Source organism: Podarcis raffonei, chromosome 12, assembly GCF_027172205.1.
Source record: "Podarcis raffonei isolate rPodRaf1 chromosome 12, rPodRaf1.pri, whole genome shotgun sequence".
In the NCBI taxonomy this organism is placed as follows: Eukaryota; Metazoa; Chordata; class Lepidosauria; order Squamata; family Lacertidae; genus Podarcis; species Podarcis raffonei.
Window position 1 is genome coordinate 43,479,359 of NC_070613.1, and position 22,572 is coordinate 43,501,930.

Genomic DNA, 22,572 nt, shown 5'->3' on the forward strand with positions numbered 1-22,572 from the left:
ATAAGAACAGTTGGAGGATTTGAGGATGCATATTCAGTCTTAGAAATCAGGACTCTGTGGGGACAGATGCATTCGGATTTACCTGTGGGATAAGCTGGCAGTATATAGACAGAGTCTAGAGGGCACCCCCTTCACCCATGGAACATAGCCTGTCAGGAATCCAAGCACTGCAGGAGGAAAGGGTGTTAGATATTGGCTGGAGGGACAACCGTGGTTCACAATCCCTCCCACCAAGAGTCTTACAATACCCAACAGTTGCGTGAGAAGATACCTGGATTTGGAATAGTTGGAACGCAGGCATTGGGAGCTGCGAAGCACAATATATCTGATTGTATAGTAAAGTCACGCGCACGGAAAAACCATGCGAACAAAGCAGCAGCTCTTTCTAAATCATCTTCCTCCTCCAAAATGACAGTCTGTATAACCCTCATTGCAGAGGATCAGCCAAGAGGGGTATACTGGGTATTCAGTATCACTCATCCCATGCTGTGGAACACTCTTCCAGCAGAGATTCAGCAGGCATCTGGACTTTGAGGCACCTTTTGAAGTCTTTTTTTATGCCGACAGGCTTATGCAGTTGTTTAAAATATTATTGAGGAGCCGTTCATTTTAATGGTTGTTTTGTACTGCTTTTAATGGGTTTCTATGTGCTTATATTGCTCTGTGCCACCCTGATATTTTATGAGAGGCTGGTACATAAATAATGCCTATAAATAAATATAAAATAGAGGACCAGCTCAAATATACTAAATGAGAGAGTTGTATCTTTAAGATTTTCTTTTCCAGCCAGAGTTTATTTGCGTAAGAGACATCTGGAAACGGGATAGATATATCTTTTTCTTTATGACACTGGCCTGGTGCACAAAAACCCAGTTTGCCTTATAGCTGTCAGCAATCGTTTCCATGCTATTTCAAGCCCTTTTTTTGTGGCGATGTGGAAAAACCATTAGACTCATGTGGCAAGACCCTTCACAGAGGTGCGGGGAATGGGGTGGAGACTTCACTAAGAAGGTAAAATAGGCATCAGCTGTATTTTATGTTGACTTCAGCGCCCATAGTGGCTGGGGCAACCCCGTCAGATGGGTTGGGTGCCAACAACAACAACAACAACAACAACGTATTTTATTTTATTTTAAAAAAAATGTTTATTAAAATTTTACAAAACGTACATCACATATAACAAAACAAAAACAAATCAACAGACAAAAAATAACAAGAAAAAGAAGAAAAAGAAAGAAAATTCCACTTTTAAATTTCAAAATTCCATATCCCTCTTTCCTGACCTCCTCACATCTCCCTTTTTTGTATTCCTCTTTACTCCGTCAGATTCAGCAAATTCTAACCCATTTCTAACCTCGTTTATAATTATGTATTTCCACTTATTATGTCTCTAATTTCCCTTATCTTGATCCTTTACTCCACCTCATATACTTTGACATAATATTATTCTAGTCATACCCCCTCCTTATTAAAATTCTTCTTTTCATAACTCTTTTAACTATGTCCCAAATGCCATGTTACCTTCACATCCCACATCATTTTAACACTCAAATATTTTACAATATTTTTGTAGGTAGTTCTTGAACTTTTTCCAATCCTCTTCCATCAATTCTTCTCCCTGGTCACGGATTCTGCCAGTCATTTCTGCCATCTCCATATAGTCAATCACTTGCATCTGCCACTCTTCCACGGTGGGTAGATCTTGTGTCTTCCAACAACAACGTATTTTAAAACAATGTTTTAATGTGTGTAGCATAGGTTTCAACCTTAGAAGGAAAGTATATGGACACAAATGTTATATTAAAATAAGAGAGCCTGGGTCCTGTATAACCAAAGGAGCATCTCCACATCCATCATTCAGCCCAGACACTGAGGTCCAGCTCCAAGGGCCTTCTGGCAGTTCCCTCGCTGCAAGAAGTGAGACAGAGGGCCTTCTCGATAGTGGCGCCTGTCCTGTGGAACACCCTCCCTTCAGATGTCAAGGAAATTAACAACTATCCAACTTTTAGAAAACATCTGAAAGCAGCCCTGTTTAGGGAAGCTTTTAAAATCTGGTGAATTGTTGTATTTTAATGTTTTGTTGGAAGCCGCCCAGAGTGGCTGGGGAAACCCAGCCAGATGGGCGGGGTATAAATAAATTATTATTATTATTATTATTATTATTATTATTATTATTATTATTATTATTATTATACTACTACAAAAGATAAACACTCTCAGGTAAAACCTGTTGGGTATCATTTAAATTATTTCTACGTTATGTTAGTTTCTTTCTTTTTTTATATAGATATTTATTGAAGTTTTCAAAAAATAGAGAGGAAAAAAACAATTAAAAACACATAAAATTTCCATTCCTTACTTTCAATAACATATTTCCTTGACTTCCCCACACCTCCCCTTCTTGTATTCCAGTTCCAATTTTTAGTTCAGCAAGTTCTTGTCCCCAAATTTTACCTTATTATATTTAATTCATTTTAGTTAACCAATTTTAACTTATAAACCTCAGTCTTTATACATCAATACTTATTCTTAAAAATCTTTTTCTAAGGTCGACCCCAATTCCCTTCCACGAATTCCTCATTTTTATATTAGTAGCAAAACAGAATAAAAGGAAACAGAGTATAATTGTACACCCTTTGGATTCCCAAAGCCCCACCCCCCCTTTCCCAGTTTCGAACCCCAACAAATGTCCATCAGTCATCTGCTGTCAGCCTGGCGACCTCACGTCCGAGGCTCTTAATTCTCTCTCAATTCCTCTCTGCCGGTTTTTTTGATAGTCCTTTGTATTGGACACCAAATCTCGAAGAAGCTCTGTCCCAATAAGGTCCATGTTTCTTCCAGCCAGATCTCCATATTTAAAAGTGGAGCCGAAATCTTGTTTCTTACTTCTCTTAAATCCAAATGTCCCAAAAGCTCCAGTTTCCACTTCAGCCAGGTTTGTAATCCATAGGTCTTCAGATCTCCACATGAGGAGATCTCTCCATTCTCCATTCTTCAATTCAAACGAAATTTTCATCATCCTGTTCTTATTTTCCTTTGTATCCATCTTAACAGGCCTCTGGCTCTCCTCAATCATCTGTGGCATTATAGCTCCTCCTTCCTTTTCCTTCAAATCATCATATATCTTTCCTCACATTCTCAAATTTCTCAGATTTCTTTTCTTGTTCAGCTGCAGAGATTTTTAGTTCAGCTGCAAAAACTTCTTGTTCAGCTGCAAAGACTTGAGTCAAGTCCCTTCCAGGCTCAGTAGTTTTATTTACTGTTTCATTCAATATTGTAACATTTGTAGCCAAAACATCATTTTGTTCTTGTAACTTTCCCAAGAGAAAAAAAGTCCTCTCCAGTTCAGCCAGTATTTTTCCACTTGCAGCCATTCTTGTAATGTCCCTGAACCCCCTCTAGAGGAGTTCTGGTTTCTTAGTATCTTCCAGTTCCCACCCAAAAGTCAAACTAGCCTTTTCTTCTTTATTTTTAACAATTTATTACCAAATTGTAACAAATATAACCAGCAAAGACAACAGAAACAAAGTTCTCCTTTTTTCCCAACTTTGACAGCTAGTTTGACAGCTGTCAAAGTCTTCTATATCTCTTCAGCAGGTTCTCTCACCGAACATTATGTTAGTTTCTCCTCTCCGCCTGCTCTCATCCTGTGAACATTGAGCCTCAAAGGTGATGCAAACCTGCCTGTTAAATGCAGATATGCATATAGCATCCCATTTAGTTGTGGGGCTTGACTTCCTTCATTTGGGTCTTCTGACATTTCCTTTTCTCTTGGAGCTACTACCTTCCCATCCTTCCTTCTGGCCAACTGGTTTTGAAATCATGACCTGTCTGGAATTCATAGAATCGCAGAGTTGATTAGAAACCAATCCGTTAATAATTCTTTTGTCTTAACTACTGCATCAACATAAAGCAGCTGTTGTATTGCTCTTTGAGGAGTCTTTTAGCTGTGATTTTTCTGTAACTCGAACCTACCTAGGGGTGTGACCAGCAAATTGGCACTGAAAGATGATTTTAAGTTCTGCAACGACATCAGTGCTTTATAGCTACAGTGGTACCTCGGGTTACATACGCTTCAGGTTACATACGCTTCAGGTTACAGACTCGGCTACCCCAGAAATAGTGTTTCAGGTTAAGAACTTTGCTTCAGGATAAGAACAGAAATCGTGCTCCGGCAGCGCGGTGGCAGCAGGAGGCCCCATTAGCTAAAGTGGTGCTTCAGGTTAAGAACAGTTTCAGGTTAAGAACGGACCTCCGGAACAAATTAAGTACTTAACCCGAGGTACAACTGTACTTGTTTCTATGTAAGGACTCACTTGAGCCATATATTTCTAAATTCCCACACTCTTGGAGGTCCAAACAGGAAAAGATAAATACTGAAAAATTACCATCTTATTGTGTCAGCTTGCATCATTGACATAATTAATCTGTTGCGTGAAGTGTACAGTGGTACCTCTGGTTACATACGCTTCAGGTTACAGACTCCACTACCCAGAAATAGTACCTCGGATTAAGAACTTTGCTTCAGGATGAGAACAGAAATCGTGCGGCGGCGCAGCAGCAGCAGGAGGCCACGTTAGCTAAAGTGGTGCTTCAGGTTAAGAACAGTTTCAGGTTAAGAACGGACTTCCGGAACGAATTAAGTACGTAACCAGAGGTACCACTGTATATATCTGGGGATTGTTAGTACAACATGTGTAGTACTTGTCCGCATTCAGTTTATCACAATGACTTTCAGTGAAATCCCCAAATAAAAACAAACCACTTGCTCATGCACAAACACACCTTATGGAAAATATTGAAATCCACTGCTTTTTAATGCAATCAGTGGAATATAGAGTGGCACAACATCACATCCTTCTCCATGGGCTATAACTGGCCAATAATCTTTCAAATAATACATATATGCACACACAAACATGCACTCCCTCCCCACTTGAAGATTTTGCAGTTACAAAATAACAATGCATTAGCCAACATTTCATTAAGCACTCATTTCAAGCATAGCCACCGATTTTTGCTTACATATTCTCTATTCAGAGTCACCAGAGATCAAATTTACTGAAAGCTTAGCACAACATATATTACAAATTGCTATGACCTTCACCAACAACTTTTAAACAGATTATATTTTTTAAGGAATAGAATACTGAATCGAGCAGTCCTTTTATAAATCCCTTTTTACAGTCACCAGAAATGAGAGCCGTTTCTCCAATAAATCATCCTGGAAATTAGGATGCAAAGGAACTCTGATTTACATAGAAATATTATAAGTTATATGTTGGCAAGTCTCTGTTGTAAGCTGGTTGAAATTTGGCTGCTGTTAACAAGATGCCTATTCATGTTGTGTATTTGGAATATTCTTTCTCCAAGTTATCCAACAAAATTGTAAGTGGGTTTAAGGGGATCATATACTCTGTGATGAGTTTTATACAGCTAAGGATTCTTGCCCAATATCAAATTACCTTTGGAAATGACCACCAAATATGTAACTAAGTTTCTCTGTAGCCATACCTCATCTAACCTTTTTAAAGATATTTCTTGTTCATTCATCAATATGTTTTTATTTTTTATTTTATTAGTAAACATCTCTGATTTGTTTTTTTTAAAAAAAAGAAGAATAAGAATTGGGAAAGGATGCTGGCTCAGTCTTTTTCATAAATTTGTTTTCTTTTTCAGTACTATTTCATGCCAGCATGTTAGGAGTTGTTTTTTTGGTCTGAAGCCTTTTGAACATTCGTTGAACAGTTGTACATTAGCTGTGCTGACTGTTTTATGATGAAAGACTGGGATCTCAGCTGGGGAGCATAAAGAAGGTCATCTGCCAGCTGTCTTAAGCTATAAGGATTTAATGGGGGGAACTAAGCTAATTTGATTGTTTGGCAAAAGCCTCCTTTGATCTCCTTGTATTTATTTCACTTACTCAAATATGTAAGCACAGGGTGCTGAGAGGAAGAGTGAAAACATATTACTCAGACAAGCTTGTCTACTCTCTTCTTTCCCCACCAAAAAGAAAAAGGGGGGGAAAGAGCGGCAGTGTTTAGGCTTTAACTAATGCCAGCCACAAATGTCTTAACTAGAATAGATGGCTAACCCTACCACTCCAGTTGAGCAATTTTATTATCAACCTAGGAAGAGCTTTGCTGCCTTGGACTGAAGGTCCTTGTAGTCTAGTAACTTTTTTTCTGACTTGGCCTACAGATCATCCAAGAAGCTCACAGGCATGCAAAAGCCTTTCTCTGTTTTGTCCCCTACCATAGTGTTTCTGAATATGACATTTCCATATAGCCAGTTACCAATAGCCACTGATATTAGTGGCTATTGGTGGCTATCACCCATAGTTGCCTTTGATTGGACTTAACCGTCCAGGGGTCCTTTGCCTTTGCCTTAATACAGACCTGGCTTTTCCTTTCTTCACAGCCCCAACAGAACCTTTGCTGTGCAAATTTGCTGACGGAGGGCAAAAGAAACGACAGAATCAAAGCAAGTACACGCAGAATGGGAGGCCATGGCCAAGAGAAGGAGAGGTGAGTCACAGTTATCTTCAGTAATGCCTTGGGTATTTGGGTTGAGGTGATTGAGGAGCTGACTTGGGGGACCTGAATACAAAATAGGTCAAATGAGTCTAAGGATAAATACATATTAAGAAAGGGCATTACAAAATCATGTGTTAAATGCGTTTAACCCTAGTGTTCTCACTCAGTAGTGTTAAATGAGCAAAAATACATATATATAGCATAAGGATCACTGATTGGAGCCTTAGGGGCAGTAGATTTGTACAGATGAGTTATCAATACTGTTTTCTATTGCAATGCTCATAAAATGGAAAGGACACGTATATGAGAGAGTTAGTTGGATCTACGTATAGTTTCACTTAGTTGAAATCAATGTGCAATCATGGCTAACTTAGGTCTCCTTGATTTCAGTAGGAACTTTGCCCGGATCCAACTCAAGTGATTTAGTTCAGGAAATCAGATATTTTATTCCAACAGATCCATTCATTATTAGGCCAGCAGTATACATAATTAATGGGACCATTGTAGCAGTTGCATTCATCAAGTCGTCTGCATAGCTGGCTTTCCGTCATTGGCATCTACAAAGATACTTTCCATACTCCTAGAGGCACACTACAAAGGAGGTTAACAAAAAGCCATTGTGAGGACATGCCTGTAACACAGGGCATATAATTTGAAAAGGAATTCTACAGCTAGTATATCCACCGTTCTGTACCTGGGCAGGATTGTTCCTTGTTGAGGTGTGCTGTTGCTGATATTTAGGATGCTGTATTTTGGGAAATGCATGAAGGAATGAAAGGCCACATACATTCCCCTAAGGGGAACAAGTTTGACCTATTCATACTTAGGATTTTTGCTCTGTCTCTGTTGTAACAAAATGCAATATTAGGACGTACTAGTTTCCCACAAGGCCATTAGAACAGCCTAATTTTAATTACCTTCTTCTCATTTCTATTCTTCTAAACATTTAGGTGTGATGAGCTCCATATGTGCTTTGCATCACAGAGTACTTATGGAAGAAAAGAGGAAATAGGCTTGGTCCTATTTTTTTCTTTTTTTTAAAATCTTAGTAGCACATTGAGCCATTTGTATCACTGGAGTAAATCTCATTCAAATTCTTTCACATTCTCATGGAAATGATTAGCGAAAGCATATTTTTAAACCAGGGAGCGTCCTAGCAGTTGTCATTTGGGTTATAAAAGGGTGTGTCTCTAATATAATTTCAAAAACAGATTTATTTATTTTTAAATTTAGGTGTTTTCTGTTTGTATGTGTGTGTTTTAAATGGCGAATAACTGGTGGTTTTTAAAAATGGTTAGCAGTTTCCAACCACATTTTGCCCTTTACAAAGTAAGAATGTGGCTTGATAGTGTTGGCAGATACGTTATGGACCTTCAGTCTGGAGTGGGACATACTTAAGCAATACCAGTAACTTACAAAGACCGACAGGGATTATGTTCTGGAAAACATATATGTTGCTTACTTTCACAAGGTGGTTGCCATGTGCTATTACAACAAAAATCCCCCAAGTATTGCCATTGTGGCAACAACATTGACTGAAGAAGAATAGTCTCAAAGGAGTTATATTATTGGACCCAAGACCAATAAGCTTCCTTTTAGAGCCTTTGTGGCACATTGGCTGAAGAATCTGCTGAGCTAGGAGCACCCACGGTGGCCTTGGTATGACAGACTGCAACAGGAAAGTCCTTGAAGACAGACTTATATAGCACTTGCTAATAATAATAATAATAATAATAATAATAATAATAATAATAATAATAATTTTTACCCCGCCCATCTGGCTGGGTTTCCCCAGCCACTCTGGGCGGCTTCCAACAAAATATTAAAATACAGTAGTCCATCAAACATTAAAAGCTTCCCTAAACAGGGCTGCCTTCAGATGTCTTCTAAAAGTCTGGTAGTTGCTGTTCTTTTTGACATCTGGTGGGAGGGCGTTCCACAGGGCGGGTGCCACTACCGAGAAGGCCCTCTGCCTGGTTCCCTGTAGCTTCACTTCTCGCAGTGAGGGAACCGCCAGAAGGCCCTTGGAGCTGGACCTCAGTGTTTGGGCTGACTGATGGGGGTGGAGATGCTCCTTCAGGTATATTGGGCCAAGGCCGTTTAGGGCTTTAAAGGTCAGCACCAACACTTTGAATTGTGCTCAGAAACGTACTGGGAGCTAATGTAGGTCTTTCAGGACCAGTGTTATGTGGTCTTGGCGGCCGCTCCCTGTTACCAGTCTAACGCTTCTGTAGGGTCCACAACCCTGATAATCTGTGTTTACACAATACATGCCATTGCTGCCCATCGTATCAACTTTACTGGGTTGCACACTAGGGTTTGGGTCAATAATGCTGACTCACTATTGTGCCTTGGGTAACTTACTGTACTACGTATGCTTATGGATTTTGCAGCTTTTCTTTTTTATATACATATTTTTTATTAATTTGCAATAACAATAATCCAATATATGCCTCATTGTATCAATACCAAATTATAATATCAATTCCCATATCAATCAATCAAATACCCAATTACACAATTTAGGTGCCCCCCGTGTGCTAGAATTGAAGGTTTGATAATTTACTTTAAATCTGCTTCCAAACTCGATTCTGTAGCTTTTCTGTACATGAGAGGGACAATATGATCCCAGTGTTTACTTTTTTTCTACTCACCACACTTTCAAACATTACACAAAGTTTCTTGCACATAATCATAGCATTTGTGTTTATAAGATGTGTCATCATGGCAACTCTTTTTCACTTTGTGAAGCTGAGGCATACCTTGGACGCAGAAGTGTTCTTTTGTGGGCAGAAGGCACTTGCACTCACCCAATGTGTCCCCTGTTTTTTTGTTGTTTTGTTTTGTTAATTCCCCTTCCATCATCATCATTTTTGGAACATATTAGTTACTTGTTACCTAAGAAGGTCTCCAAGTGACTTACATTTTTTCAAAAACAGAAATTCATTCTACCATAAAAAGGGGAGTCATATAAAGCACTAACCTTTTTATCATTCAAAGCAGCCCCCCACCAACCCTGCAGTGTCTTGAAAATTTGAAAGCACATTAAAAAAACCTAACCAATTTGGTCCATCATTGGCTTGGGAAAAGGTTAGCTTTTGCCTGGCATTAAAAGTTTCAGGCCAACATCTGTGGGGGAGAGCATTCCACAGGTGGGGAGCCTCAGCTGAAAAGGCCGTCTCCCTTGTTATGACCCTTTGAACTGCGCTCAGAGGAGGGATACAGAGAAGTCCCTCATATGAAGATCTAAGGGTCTGGGTGGGTTCGTAGATTCATAGAATCACAGAAGTGTAGAGTTGGAAAGGACTTTGAGGATAGTCTAGCCCAACCCTCTGCAATGGAAGAATCTCAACCGGGTGGCCATCCAACCTCTGCCTAAAACCTCCAAGAACGGAGGGTCCACAGCGATGCCAACTTGAATAAAATATTGTGAGGGCCCAGGTAAGCCCCGCCCTGCATAATCAATCACATGATGCAGTTCACACACACCCTGTCAGGGTACTGCCATCGGAACAGAGTAGGGAAGCAGAGGGGCAGTTGGGTTACAGGGAACCTCCGAAAATCTTGCGAAGCAGTTCCTCTTCCTGTGGTGAGGAATGCCACACCTCCAGTGGGGAAGAGGGGAAAGGACCAGAGGATGCTGCTGGGAGCCTCAGCACCGCTCCTGGCCAAGCCGGCCAGGAGGGAAGCACGCTCCTTCCATTGCCCACCCTGCGCAGAGGTATAAAATGCAAAGAAGGAAGGAAAAGGCTGGGGGTGACGAAGCTCTTATGTTGGGGGAAGTCCCGGAAACAACCACTCCCGGATTCTGCTAGCGATTGAGGCAGACATGAACTTGTGGCTCTGCACTATAAATAGTTTTGCACCAAAATAAAACCTGTAAAAGACAGGTCTGAGTCCCGACTGATTACTCACGAGCAACCACCACTACCATCTGACACACCCCATATGAATGGGAATACCCATCAACTTTGTGGGGGCCTGTCCCCCTCAAATATTTCATTGTGGGGGCCGAAGCCCCCACAGCCCCTAGGAGTTAGCTCCTACAAGAGTCCACCACCTCCCGGGCGAGTCTGTTCCACTGTCGAACAGTTCTTACTGTCAGAAAGTTCTTCCTGGTGTTTAGAACTTTCTGGGAGAGGTGTTCCTTAATATATGGGCATCCTGGGCCATAAAAAGCAGGTGAAAACCAGCACTTTGACTTGAGCTTGGAAGCATACAACAAGCCAATGTAACTGGTACAGAATTGCTGTTCTATGATCCGTTCACCTTACACTTGTCAGCAGTCGGGCGGCTGCATTTTCCATGTATTGAGGCTTCTGCCTCATTTTCAAACGCAGCACCATGAAAATTCAGAAAATTCTATGTTCTGTATTTCCAGTTTGAATATTGATCTCGGCTGCAGATAAATTTTACTGAAAATAGTGTTATTTTAAAACTTGAGGTTGAAATTATTTATCTGTAGACAGCCTATGTACAGTGGCTTTTTATAATAAATGATTAGAAAAATATAGTGAATATTCTGGTGCTATATTACACAAAATTCCTTCAAAGATACACCCGTGTATATGGTAAAAGGGTAAAGGACCCCTGGATGGTTAAGTCCAGTCAAAGGTGACTGGGATTGTGGTGCTCATCTCACTTTCAGGCTGAGGGAGCTGGCATTTGTCCACAGATAGCTTTCCGGGTCATGTGGCCAACATAACTAAACCGGTTCTGGCACAATGGAACACCGTGACGGAAACCGGAGCTCATGTAAACGCCGCTTACCTTCCTGCCACAGCAGTACCTATTTATCTACTGGCATTGGAGTGATTTCAAACTGCTAGATTGGCAGGAACTGGGGCAGAGCAATGGGAGCTCACCCCATCGCACAGATTCGAACCACAGACCTTCCGATCAGCAAGTCCAAGAGGGGCAGTGGTTTAGACCACAAAGAATCAGACTGTGATTTTAAAAACACACTTGACAAAACTGGATAAGTTAGATTAGGAAGAGCAAAAGATTCATTGCTCTTACATTGGCTTTTTAAAATTATACATCTAAGTAGAAAATGGACTTAAATGAGCCACAGCAATAGCCTATATAATGCATTCGGAGACTGATCTCTTTGCAATAATAGAGTCATGAGCAATCCAGTCATATAACTCTGATGATGAGTTTCCCTGAGATTAGACCAGGATGAAATTAAGTAGTTTACTGCAGATAAGGGATCATAGATGCTTCCTTCATTCTTCCCTCTCTCTTTGCCACTTTTAATATGATTATCTAGAGCTAGAACTTCCTTTGTAAATAATCAGGAGGCAAACCTATGTACTGTATGTGCTCAAGCATGGAAAGAAAAAATGAATTATCCTTAAAACAAACACACACACACTTTTCTTACAACTGTTCCTTTAACTTTCTCATTTTTGACCTACCATTTATTACTTTTCTACTCAATGCCCTCTAGCAATTTAAAGATAGAAATATACAGAGGTCATTTGGGAGATTGGGATTTCCCTACTTGGTTGTAATGTCAATAGCTGCAGGAAAGTCAAAGTTTCTGATCCTGGTGCCAGTCCTTTTCTCTCTACGAGCAGCAGGCATTTAGAAATGATTAGCAGGTCTCTGTTGGGTGTATTTCAGATCTCAGACACAGGCTGTTTTATGCTTCCAAGCAGACAGGTAATACTGGATTGAGCTCCATAGTCCTCTATGGACAGAAATGATTCAGTCTGATAGCTGGCTGAGTTTTTATTCTTGGCTCTGTGCACAAGACTATTAAGGGACCTGGGAACTCCAGCAGATTGGCCCCAGTTGAAGGGCCCCACATTCCTCTGACCCAAAATATACCAAATCTGTCATACAATGTGGGGACATTAATCACGTTCGCAATGCTTATCTTATTATAATGGGCATTCCTATGGGGCTGAGCCAACAAGATTCCTGGGTGAAGATGGGTTAGGGTCCTTGTCCTTGAAATCAGGCTAGATTTGAATTTTTTGTTTTCTGGTTGGTATCTCTGGTAACTTCTCTCTTTCATCATGAATATTGGCGCATACTATGGATGCCTGCTCTGTAGTGAGTCAGAAAATAAGCAGTGGTGGTCTATAGGAGGGAGAGAAATAAGGCTAGTGAGAAATAGAACAGAAAATCCTGCCAGAACATTTCCATATGTCTCAACCCTAAGCACTTGAGTCATGTTGACTTCCTTGGAATTTACTTCCACTTAATTACATTTAAGATCACAGCCATAATGTTTAGCTGTGTCAGTTCAAATAGTTCCAGTGCACTTGTATTTCATACATTCACTTGCAGGTCCTCAGACCTATGGAGCATAGATTTTGGGGATTTTGCTGGCCCTCGGTTGGAATACCAGGTGATTTGGAGCTAATCTGGGAGATGCATCTATAAAGCAAGGTTTCTCCTTGAGACAGTCAGGAGATACTGTAATAAATAGTACAAATCAGAAGATAACAAGGACTTCCGGGGTGGCGCCATCGGCAATGGCGGATTCCCTCTGAACTGGAGGGACTAGCTCCGCGCGAAACGGGTCGTTTCCGCTACGGCGAAGCGGGGACCCTTTAAAAAATCACAGGCGGATGAAGCCTGTGACCATGGGACTCGGCGGGCACTTTTAGCGCCCCCCCCCAACCCGCAAAGGAACCCATTAACAGGCTCCGAAGCGAAGAGGGGGAAGTGGCACGGTGCTGTGAGTCTACTGCTTTTTCCGTGGAGCGAAGTCGCATAGCCGTTGCCGGAGAGCGCTGCCTTTTTCCTGGGACAATTTGGCATTTAAAGAATCACCCGTGAGTACTTAAAACTCGAACAATTGGATTTTAAATAAGGACTGGCCAGTAGAGAGGAATTGGACTCAAAATTTACCTCAATTTGGTACTGAAACGGGAAGGTCTAAACAGGAAGTCAGCCTTCCGTTTCTTTGTAGTCAGAATAAAGCAAAGACAACGTAAACTAGAGCTTAGAAAATTACTTTTAAAGGATTGGCTTTCATCATTTAAAATCGTGGAACCCCCCTTCGGTAGCAGGAGAAGAAGGGGGATCTCTTTTTGGACTGTTTAAACCTGCAGAAGTGAGTTTAAAGTAAAGTAACTTTCCACCGTCCTGATCCTGGAGCGGAGTGTCAGGACTGACGTTTGAAGCTCATTGACCAGAGACAAATGTTTTTGACAGACAGCTAAAAGAAAAGTAACATAGTGATTCCATTGTTTCCTTTCGCATTTCAAAGGAACAAATATTGACTGAATATCTTAAAAAAGAAACTTTGTTGCTATTGTTCTTAAAAGAAAGAAGAAACAGAAGTTTTCCCCCTAGAGGGAGACTGTGAAATTGTAACCAACTTCAGGAGCTTGCAGCTGTTACAGATTACAATCGAGGGAAAGGACTTGTGACCTTGTAGGACAATGTTTTCAGAAGCTCTGTTGGGTGTTTTCTGTAAAATAAATGCCCTATTGGACCAGCTAAGCCAGAAGACGGATTTGATGACTAATGCGGCCAGAAATTTTGAACAGGCAGTAGGAAATTACATGGAGCCTACCCAGGAACTAAAACAGGAGTGTGCTATGACAGCACAGATAAGAGAAGAGGATACCGCTGAATCTTGGGTGCCAGAAATGGAGGGAGTTGCGGCCCTGCACGATCATGAGCCTTTGGATTTGATAAATGAATTTGGAAAAAACCAGATTTGGAAAGATAAAGTTTGGTTTGGTTTGGAAATGGGGGGTTGGACTGACCCTCCCATGCAGGGATGTTTGGACTTTCTGAGTCTGGTAATGGGCCGTCAGATGTTTGGAGTTGTGAGGGTTCTTAATTTTGGAGGGAATCTGAAACAGGTGTTTAAATATCACATGGAGTTTAGTCTGGACTATGGAAATGGGGCTGATCTGCTGAAAAGGGTCAAAAACATTACTAAGCTGGAGCTCCCATGAGTGAAAGGAAAATATGAAGAAGAGTCGCGGAAGGGACATGGAAGAGACTTGAGGGCCTCGGATATAAGGATACCAGGTTAATGCGCTAGATTAATGGGACAAAAAGGACTGACAAAATCCGGGACCAGGAGGAAGGGACGCTGGATGAAGATTGGATTGTTTTACTTTTTTTCTCTTTTGTCATTAGGACTGTTTTAAAATAATTGATGAATGTTAGAAAAATGTTGAAATGGAACTACTTGGTTCTAGTAAAAATGTTTAAAGAATTAGGTTAATGATATGGTTATGAGAAGTTGGTAAAAATAAGATTTAAGTTTTAAGGTTTGCTATAAGACAAGATGAAAGTAGATTAAAACAATGTAAGGACAAAATATTATGAACTTTGGAAAGGATTTGCTGTGATAATTATTAACCAGGATACAGGGAAGGGGAGGAGGAGGAGGAGGTCAAAGAAAGAAGGTAATGAAAGTTAAAAATTTGAGAATGATGGATGTATTTTTTCTTTCTATTTTTCTGTTTTGTCTATTTTTTTCTTTTCCCCCCTTTTTTATAATTTTAAAAAATCTTTAATAAATATTATTTTTAAAAAACCAGAAGATAACAAATGCTGGAAAAGATCTTTAAGGACTCACAACATTCACATCAGATTGGGTGTAGGCTTAATCTTTCCAAGCTTCAGTATCTAGTTAATTTTTGCTTTTTTATGCTTCAACCAAAGCAAAATTAGTGAGGAACAGAATAAGATGTGTATGGAAAGAATGCCTCCCCCTCCCAGTGAGCCTACCCCTTTCCCCTTTCATTATTGCTAGGGCTAGCATCAAGAGTTGATATCATTATGTGCCTGATGACATCTTGACAGAAGGTCCATCGTGGATCACAGCCCCTTGACACCCTCTCCAGCTGCCTCTCTTATCTGGTTCCCTGTTCTCATGCAATGAGCTAGCAGGTAGCAGTGATAGCTACAAGGAGAACATGGTTCAGTTCAGGACGTGTGCCTATTTTGTGTTCATAAATCCATTTCTTCCTGATTTTGCATTGATGTACATTTTTATTTTATTTCTTAAAATGAAAATATGTACATAATGCATATAAATACATAAAAATAAATAAAACAAACTTTCCAAATATATATATATATATAATGTACATTTCTAAATATTTGTATCCTAAAATATATTCATTAAATGCATTTTGGAATTTTTTTGAGCTGAGGAGAATTTGGAAGAGTGCAAAATCAGAAGGGTGGTAATATTTCAATCTGCATATTAGTCCGAGGAGTGCAGATCAGATTATTTCACAACCTAATTCACAAAGATCAAATTCATCAAGCTTCTTTAAGGTTAACATAAATGGCTACCATTTCTGAGCACCCGGTATTGGAAATGTCAGCTGTAAGCATTTATAATAGATCGGAATAGTCACTGTATTAAAATCAAATACACTGGTTCCATTAATGTCATGTTTATTTTTCATGCAGTGTGCATTGAAATGTATTCTGCAGCTACGCGCAGTGTGGTTTTAAATACAAGCCATTTTCAAAAAAGGGTGTCAGCATCAAAGGTAATCCTAGGGATTGCCTAGTAAGAGGCAACAGAGCTTAGCAGGGGATAACTGCTAGGAAAGAATTCTGAATTCCTGAACCATTTTTTATATAAACATGTTTGTGGATTTGGAGCTGACTTGGCTTGGCCTAACTCAGTCCCATACAGGTCTTACTCAAAACTGCACCCACAAGCTTAATAGAAGCCAGAAACATTATTTTCATAGCATATCAGTGAGAATATGTACATTGAAATGAGTGTCTCTCAGCGTGTTTCATTGGGGAGAACATCTTATTTCCTGAACGTACAGCTGTATGTTCATAACATGCTATGTCTAAATGTTTGATTTATTATTTAAAATGTTTTTATTTTTTTTAAAAAAAATTGTAAGCCTTTTAATCACACAGTATTTTTTTAAAAAGTTAAAACTATCATAAATTATCAAAAGAAAGATCAATGCCAAGTTAACTCACCCACTGAGTAAAGCTTATTTTACTACAGGAATGTTTAAACCAAATCTCATTTGGACTGTTGGCTTCATCCCTTTCTTCTTCAAAGAGCTTCTAGCGCAGAATACTTACAATGAGGAAGGTTTATTCTCTTTCTGTTTATTTATTTTCTTTTTATTTTTTTGCCAAATCATCCCCCATGTTTCTAACAACTTTTAAACAATTCCTGTGACCGATTTGCTCTTCTCTTCTCTTCCTTATGTGTCTACCACATGCTTATTGGTTTCCAGTTCCTTATTGTTTACTTTCTACCTGGCATCTCGCTTTCTGGCTGGGCTTTCGAGTTATAGTCCATCTCATTTATTTGGGTCATTATGTGTGTCAGTCATCCTCCTCTGTATGGCTCACCTTGTCAGGCTGACATTGTACTTAAATTACCAGTTCATACCAGTAGGCAGGCTGTTTGCTTTTATTTTTCCAACTGAAGAAGATGGAGACAAGCATACAAAAGGCGTATAGACCTCTGATGACACACTGTCTATCAGTTTACAGGAGGAGTTTGGACTTGATATCCCGCCTTTCACTCCCCTTAAGGAGTCTCAAAGCGGCTAACAATCTCCTTTTCCCTTCCTCCCCCACAACAAACACTCTGTGAGGTGAGTGGGGCTGAGAGACTTCAGAGAAGCGTGACTGGCCCAAGGTCACCCAGCAGCTGCATGTGGAGGAGCGGGGAAGCGAACCCGGTTCCCCATATTACGAGTCCACCGCTCTTAACCACTATACCACACTGGCTCTGCCAGTCAGCACTGTCAGTCAAAAGGGAAATAACCAATAATGGTGTGGATTGCATTGTATGATTGGCCCACGGTTGGCATTAAGAGTTTACACTCAGTTCCTCTGATTCCTTTTACATTTTAAACATTATCACACGATCTGAACACCCCGCTCATTGAGTAAGCAGAATAAACGGGGTAATATGTAGCACAACTGTATTTTGCGATGTCAGTGGTTGCTGTTACCAGCATTGCAGTTTTATCTTGTTTTTGCTGGTTTAAAAGCAACATCCCAAGTCATTGGGGTAATGTTATCAATACAGTACCACTGAACATAACTGGCCAGGCCCAATAATTATTGTGTCTCAACATAGTTTTGCTGGTTTAGTAACTGATCATTTGTCTGTAAGAAGGAAATAAATGTGAACCAACTTACATTTTACACCATTTAACTGTTGTAGTTTGTATCCTAGTCATGGTCTATAAGGGGCAGGGCTGCAGCTAGGGGGCGATGAGAAAGGCCCCCTCCAGGGGTGCAGGCGAGGGGGGGCTCAAAATTGGTTAAAAAAAACAAATATTGGATTTTCTGTGAAAGAAATCATTTCAAGGTGAAGTGTGTGAGGAATTGAATGGGTGGAGGGGGGGGTTGGAGGAGAGGTGGAAAGACGAGTTAATTTGTCCATGGCTAGGGGGCGCAATCTGGATGGTTCTGCCAGGGGCATAAGATCACCTAGCTATGGCTCTGATCCACAACAGGATTAAAGTCTCCAATGCTATCATGTGCTCTAAACTGAGCGTTTTAAATGCTTGACACATTCAGCTAAAGAAAAATAAAATAACAGGCAGCACAGAAGTTGCAAATCAGTGGAAATAAACAGAACACATTTACCGGGCAAGTGTATCCTATTTCTTGGAGAATAAAAATATCTACATGGTGTTGCATCTTTCACCTCCATCTTTGGGGGCAATTCAAGAGGGTGAAGGGGAATCAAAGTGGTTTGCAATGAGAGTGGAGGAGAGAACTTTGAGCATTGCTTACTGAATGTATTAAGTGGCCAAATGGTCAGTTTTCTACTTCGTTACAAAAAAACACCACAGTTCCTGAGGTCTCTCCCTGCACCTATGAGCTCCTCATATAACGTAGTACATTCTGGCGCTGCTTCCTAGAATGACCATTCTATAGCCACATGGGGATTCTGGGATATAAGCTTTGTACAAAGAACTTCAAACCCCTCTAAGCACAAATGGGACTTTCATAAACTCCAGAGAAAAATTGCAACTTGCAACCCTCCAAATGTTCCTGGAGTCCAACCCCATCATTCCTGATCATTGACCAGACTGCCTGTGGCTGATGGGAATTGGAGTCCAACAACAGTCACACAACATTGGGGGTTGAAATTGTCAGCCAACGAGGGCTTGTGGGCCACGATATACCGTTTTATAAAGAGCCATGCACTGGGTTTTTTTGTTTTAACTCAAAGCGGGAAAAGACCACCCAGGCACCCCTCACATTTGTGAAGCACAACCTGCACACAGACACCACAACATTTCTTCTAAGTTCCTCCGCTCTCGGCAAGAGAGACAGAAAAAAACAACAATGCCTCTTTTATGGTGAATGAAGACTTTTGTGAAAATAGAAGCAGCGTTTGGCACAGCACGAAACTGACATCAATAGAATGCAAGTTTTAAAAAGCACTAAAAGTCAATTTAAGTCAAAAAATGGGAAAAAATGATTATATAGTGGGTTCTCTAATTTCTCCCCTTTTTCGTTGGTTGTTGTGTGTATGTGTGATATAAAAAGAGTAACCTTCTGTTTTCCCCCCTAACTGTGTACAGGCTGGCATGGCCTTGACATATGACCCCACGGCCGCTATTCAGAATGGGTAAGTAGCATATACTTTACTATTTAAAAAATACTACACAGCACCATGATCTCCCCCTGCCCCCGACTGGTTTCCAGCAGCAAAAAAAAAAAAAATCATTTAAAGAACAAGTCACCCACAAAAATGCTGTTGAAAACAAATTTAAGCTAGCTTGTCAAACATAAATGCTAGTTTTCTTTTTTCCCCTTTTTGCATCCTGTTGTTTATATCATCTAGTTGACTGTGAAGCCTTTTCTCATATCCATTTGGCAACTGCAGATTTACGTAGGTTTGTACGTTCTCTGGAGAAGGAGTCATTCTCTTTCCCTGACAGCAGATATGTTTTGGCAGTAGATAGTTCCCTCAGTATGCCTAGTTCCTTCACTCAAGAAGCATACATATTCAAATTATCTTCAGGACTAGGGAAGGATCATTTCTCCCCTGAATGCCCCTCATACCAAAGGTCTTTCTTCTTCTTCTTCTTCTTCTTCTTCTTCTTCTTCTTCTTCTTCTTCTTCTTCTTGGTATTTGTCAGGCAGCGTTTATCAGTGCATTTTACACTTCCAAACAACCATTTAAAGGTGTTTCTGGCAAAAACTAGCAAATGTCCCAAAGCCCATCCTCCACCCTCCTGGAGAAAGATCCACTCATTTGAAGAGAAACATTTTTTTACTCTGGAGCAATGGCTCCCTTGAAAGTTCAAGTACTCCCATTCGTGGGGAGTGACTGAGATAAAATTGTAAGCTTCTCAATAATATACATTTTCCTGTGTGGACAATCTCCATGACAACATCGCAGTTCACATTGGCTTCTCGTTCTGTCAGAGAGAGAGATTCTCCATGTGCACATAAAGTAGGCATCATAATAATAATTTATAATAATGATTTATAATTTATTATTTATACACAATACATGTATGTGGGAGCCATTTTTGCTTGTTTCCATGCATGGGTTGGTGACTTCCAAGCAGGGTTATCACCAGATCTCATCACCAGAATCCTGCCTCAGAATTTCTCCTCTGAATTTCCAAGAAACTGGAGGTTGTACTGGGCTTTTGATTCATGATTGTTCTTTCCTCTCAGCAGTCTCACAGGCTCCCTCTCACACAGCCCTCTCTAGAGAACTTGACGGATGACATCTTTCCCTGCCTTGTCATCCACAGAAAGGGTTGTGCATGGTTATTGTAAAACAGACTTGCTGGCTCCAACTCATCTTTCTCATTTCTAATCTGATATCACGGCAATGAAAGCCTCCAATGTAATAATGCTTGGTAATACTTAAGCTTTATGTTAGCCCAGGGATATTGTTCATGAGCTTTTTGTCAGAACTACCTATGGGCATGCCATGCAAGGAGATAATGTTTATTTCTGAGGATAAATATGAGGCATTGGCGTTGTACAACTTCATAAAGACATAGTGGTAGTGAAATTTTTGGCACTGAAATACAGCCTGTATAGAAGAAACGATGATGCATTTCCCAACCGTGGCTTCCTTCTGTGATGTAGACGTTGAAATATGTGAGTTGCCTGCTAGTTATCAGCCATGTGTCCTGAAGAACTCTGTTGTAAACCAGGTGTTATCTTGTTAAGGACATTTGTAAATCTGTCCTTGTAGCCTGTGTATATACACCAAAGATGTTAGTATATCAAAGAACAAAATTATGATTGTGGAGTGTAGTTACAGATAAATAAATGATCTCCTGTCAGGTGTGTTACTCCGTATAAAAGGTAAAGGGACCCCTGACAATTAAGTCCAGTCACAAACGACTCTGGGGTTGCAGCGCTCATCTCTCTTTAAAGGCCGAGGGAGCCGGTGTTTGTCCGCTTCCGGGTCATGTGGCCAGCATGACTAAGCCGCTTCTGGTGAAACCAGAGCAGTGCACGGAAACGGTGTTTACCTTCCCGCCACAGCGGTATCTATTTATCTACTTGCACTGCATGCTTTCAAACTGCTAGGTTGGCAGGAGCTGGAACCGAACAACGGGAGTGGGGATTCGAACCACCGACCTTTCGTTCGGCAAGCCCAAGTGGCACAGTGGTTTAACTCACAGCGCCACCCTAGCCACATGCTTTTAAAGTCTGCCATGTCAGATTGTGGAACTTACTGGGTTTTAAAAAATAATTCATTATGCCTTTTTTCCTGTTTTGCCATACAAGGAACCTTACACTCCCACAACACATTTTATGAACTAGAGTATTTTCTTGTCTATTAATTCATTGGGATTATGCGTCTGGATGCCAATTTCAACTGATATTGAGTGTTCCTGATTTCAAAACCTTTTGAGCGTTAAAAGAGACAAGTAAAACCATTATTAGTTAGAAGAGCCTGCATGTATCGCAGAGAAGGTGAGCTGCATTGTTTCATACTAACAATGTCCTGGGCCAGGTCCAATAAGTTCTCATAGCATTTAGACATCCAGCTGGTGTTTGTGAAACAGAGCACTTACTCTTGCTATTGATGTAAAATTATGAAATTCTCAAGTGACAAAAAAAAATATGAAGTGTTTTCTGGGGCAGTAGTAACATCTCGTGGGCTTGTTTTTTTGTTGTTTAGTTGGTCTGTGATTGATTGAAAATGGATGCCTTGTTTTTTGAGGTAATTTTGAATTGTACACTTGATTGACATGGGAGCATTCCCTGAACTGACTGAGGAAAACCCCTTTTGGTATGTTGAGGGTGGGAGCAAGTGATAACAGAACTGACAGGAGGAATACTAGGAGACAATTTGGGGGGGATATGATGGTAGAGTAATGGGAAGAGAGACTGGGGTCTAAAGGTTTATCTGGAAAATGGCATTTATTTATGTTTGAAAGCAATATTGTCATAGCTAAAATGTTTGTAGTTAGGACTACTGTAATAGCATAACAAATGCTGCTATAGTAGAACAGTTTGGGATATAGAAAAAGATGTATTTATCACTAGCTGCTTGAATTGTAAATCTCATGTTGCTAAGATTATCATCTTCCTCACTATTATTTATTCACTTTATTAGCCACTTGCCACATAAGGAACATCCAAGCAGCTTACAACATTTTAAGAGCATGAAGCATAACTTTACATCATAAAAGAACAATACACTTCTAGCAATAAGGTAGAATTTACATTTGGAAGTTAGAGAATTCTATTTGTTTTTCTTATCAAATACATTTTTTAAAAAGAAAAGAAACCAGTTTTGAGTGTCTTGATAAACGCTCATGTCTTTGAACTCCTATAATGCTGCTTGCTGACCTGAATGGAGAATAGAGAGGTGTGTGTGCAAAATTAGCCTGCTGTACAAAGGTAAAATTTACAAAGGTTGTCCACTTTTGCCTCTGCCCACCGCTGACATGTGGCCACTGAAAGCTTTGCCTAGAATGGAATGTGGTCCTTAGGCTAGAAAAATGTCACCCACACCCTTTGTATGATCTTGTGAGATTTGGTGGAGTATGATCTTGTATGATCTTGTGAGATTTGGTGGAGTCAATCAGAAGCAGTGTTAGACGAG

General features: G+C 40.3%; 1 protein-coding gene across 8 annotated transcripts in view; it reads left to right on the forward strand.

Moving 5' to 3' along the window:
* Positions 1-22,572, forward strand: part of RBMS3 (RNA binding motif single stranded interacting protein 3) — a 752,431-nt gene that overhangs the window by 650,926 nt on the left and 78,933 nt on the right. For all 8 annotated transcript variants that reach the window (XM_053409861.1, XM_053409864.1, XM_053409862.1 and 5 more), the window contains 2 exons: positions 6,421-6,527; positions 19,064-19,110. In XM_053409861.1, the coding sequence (XP_053265836.1) occupies positions 6,421-6,527; positions 19,064-19,110 (154 nt within the window). The remainder of the gene's footprint in view (positions 1-6,420; positions 6,528-19,063; positions 19,111-22,572) is intronic.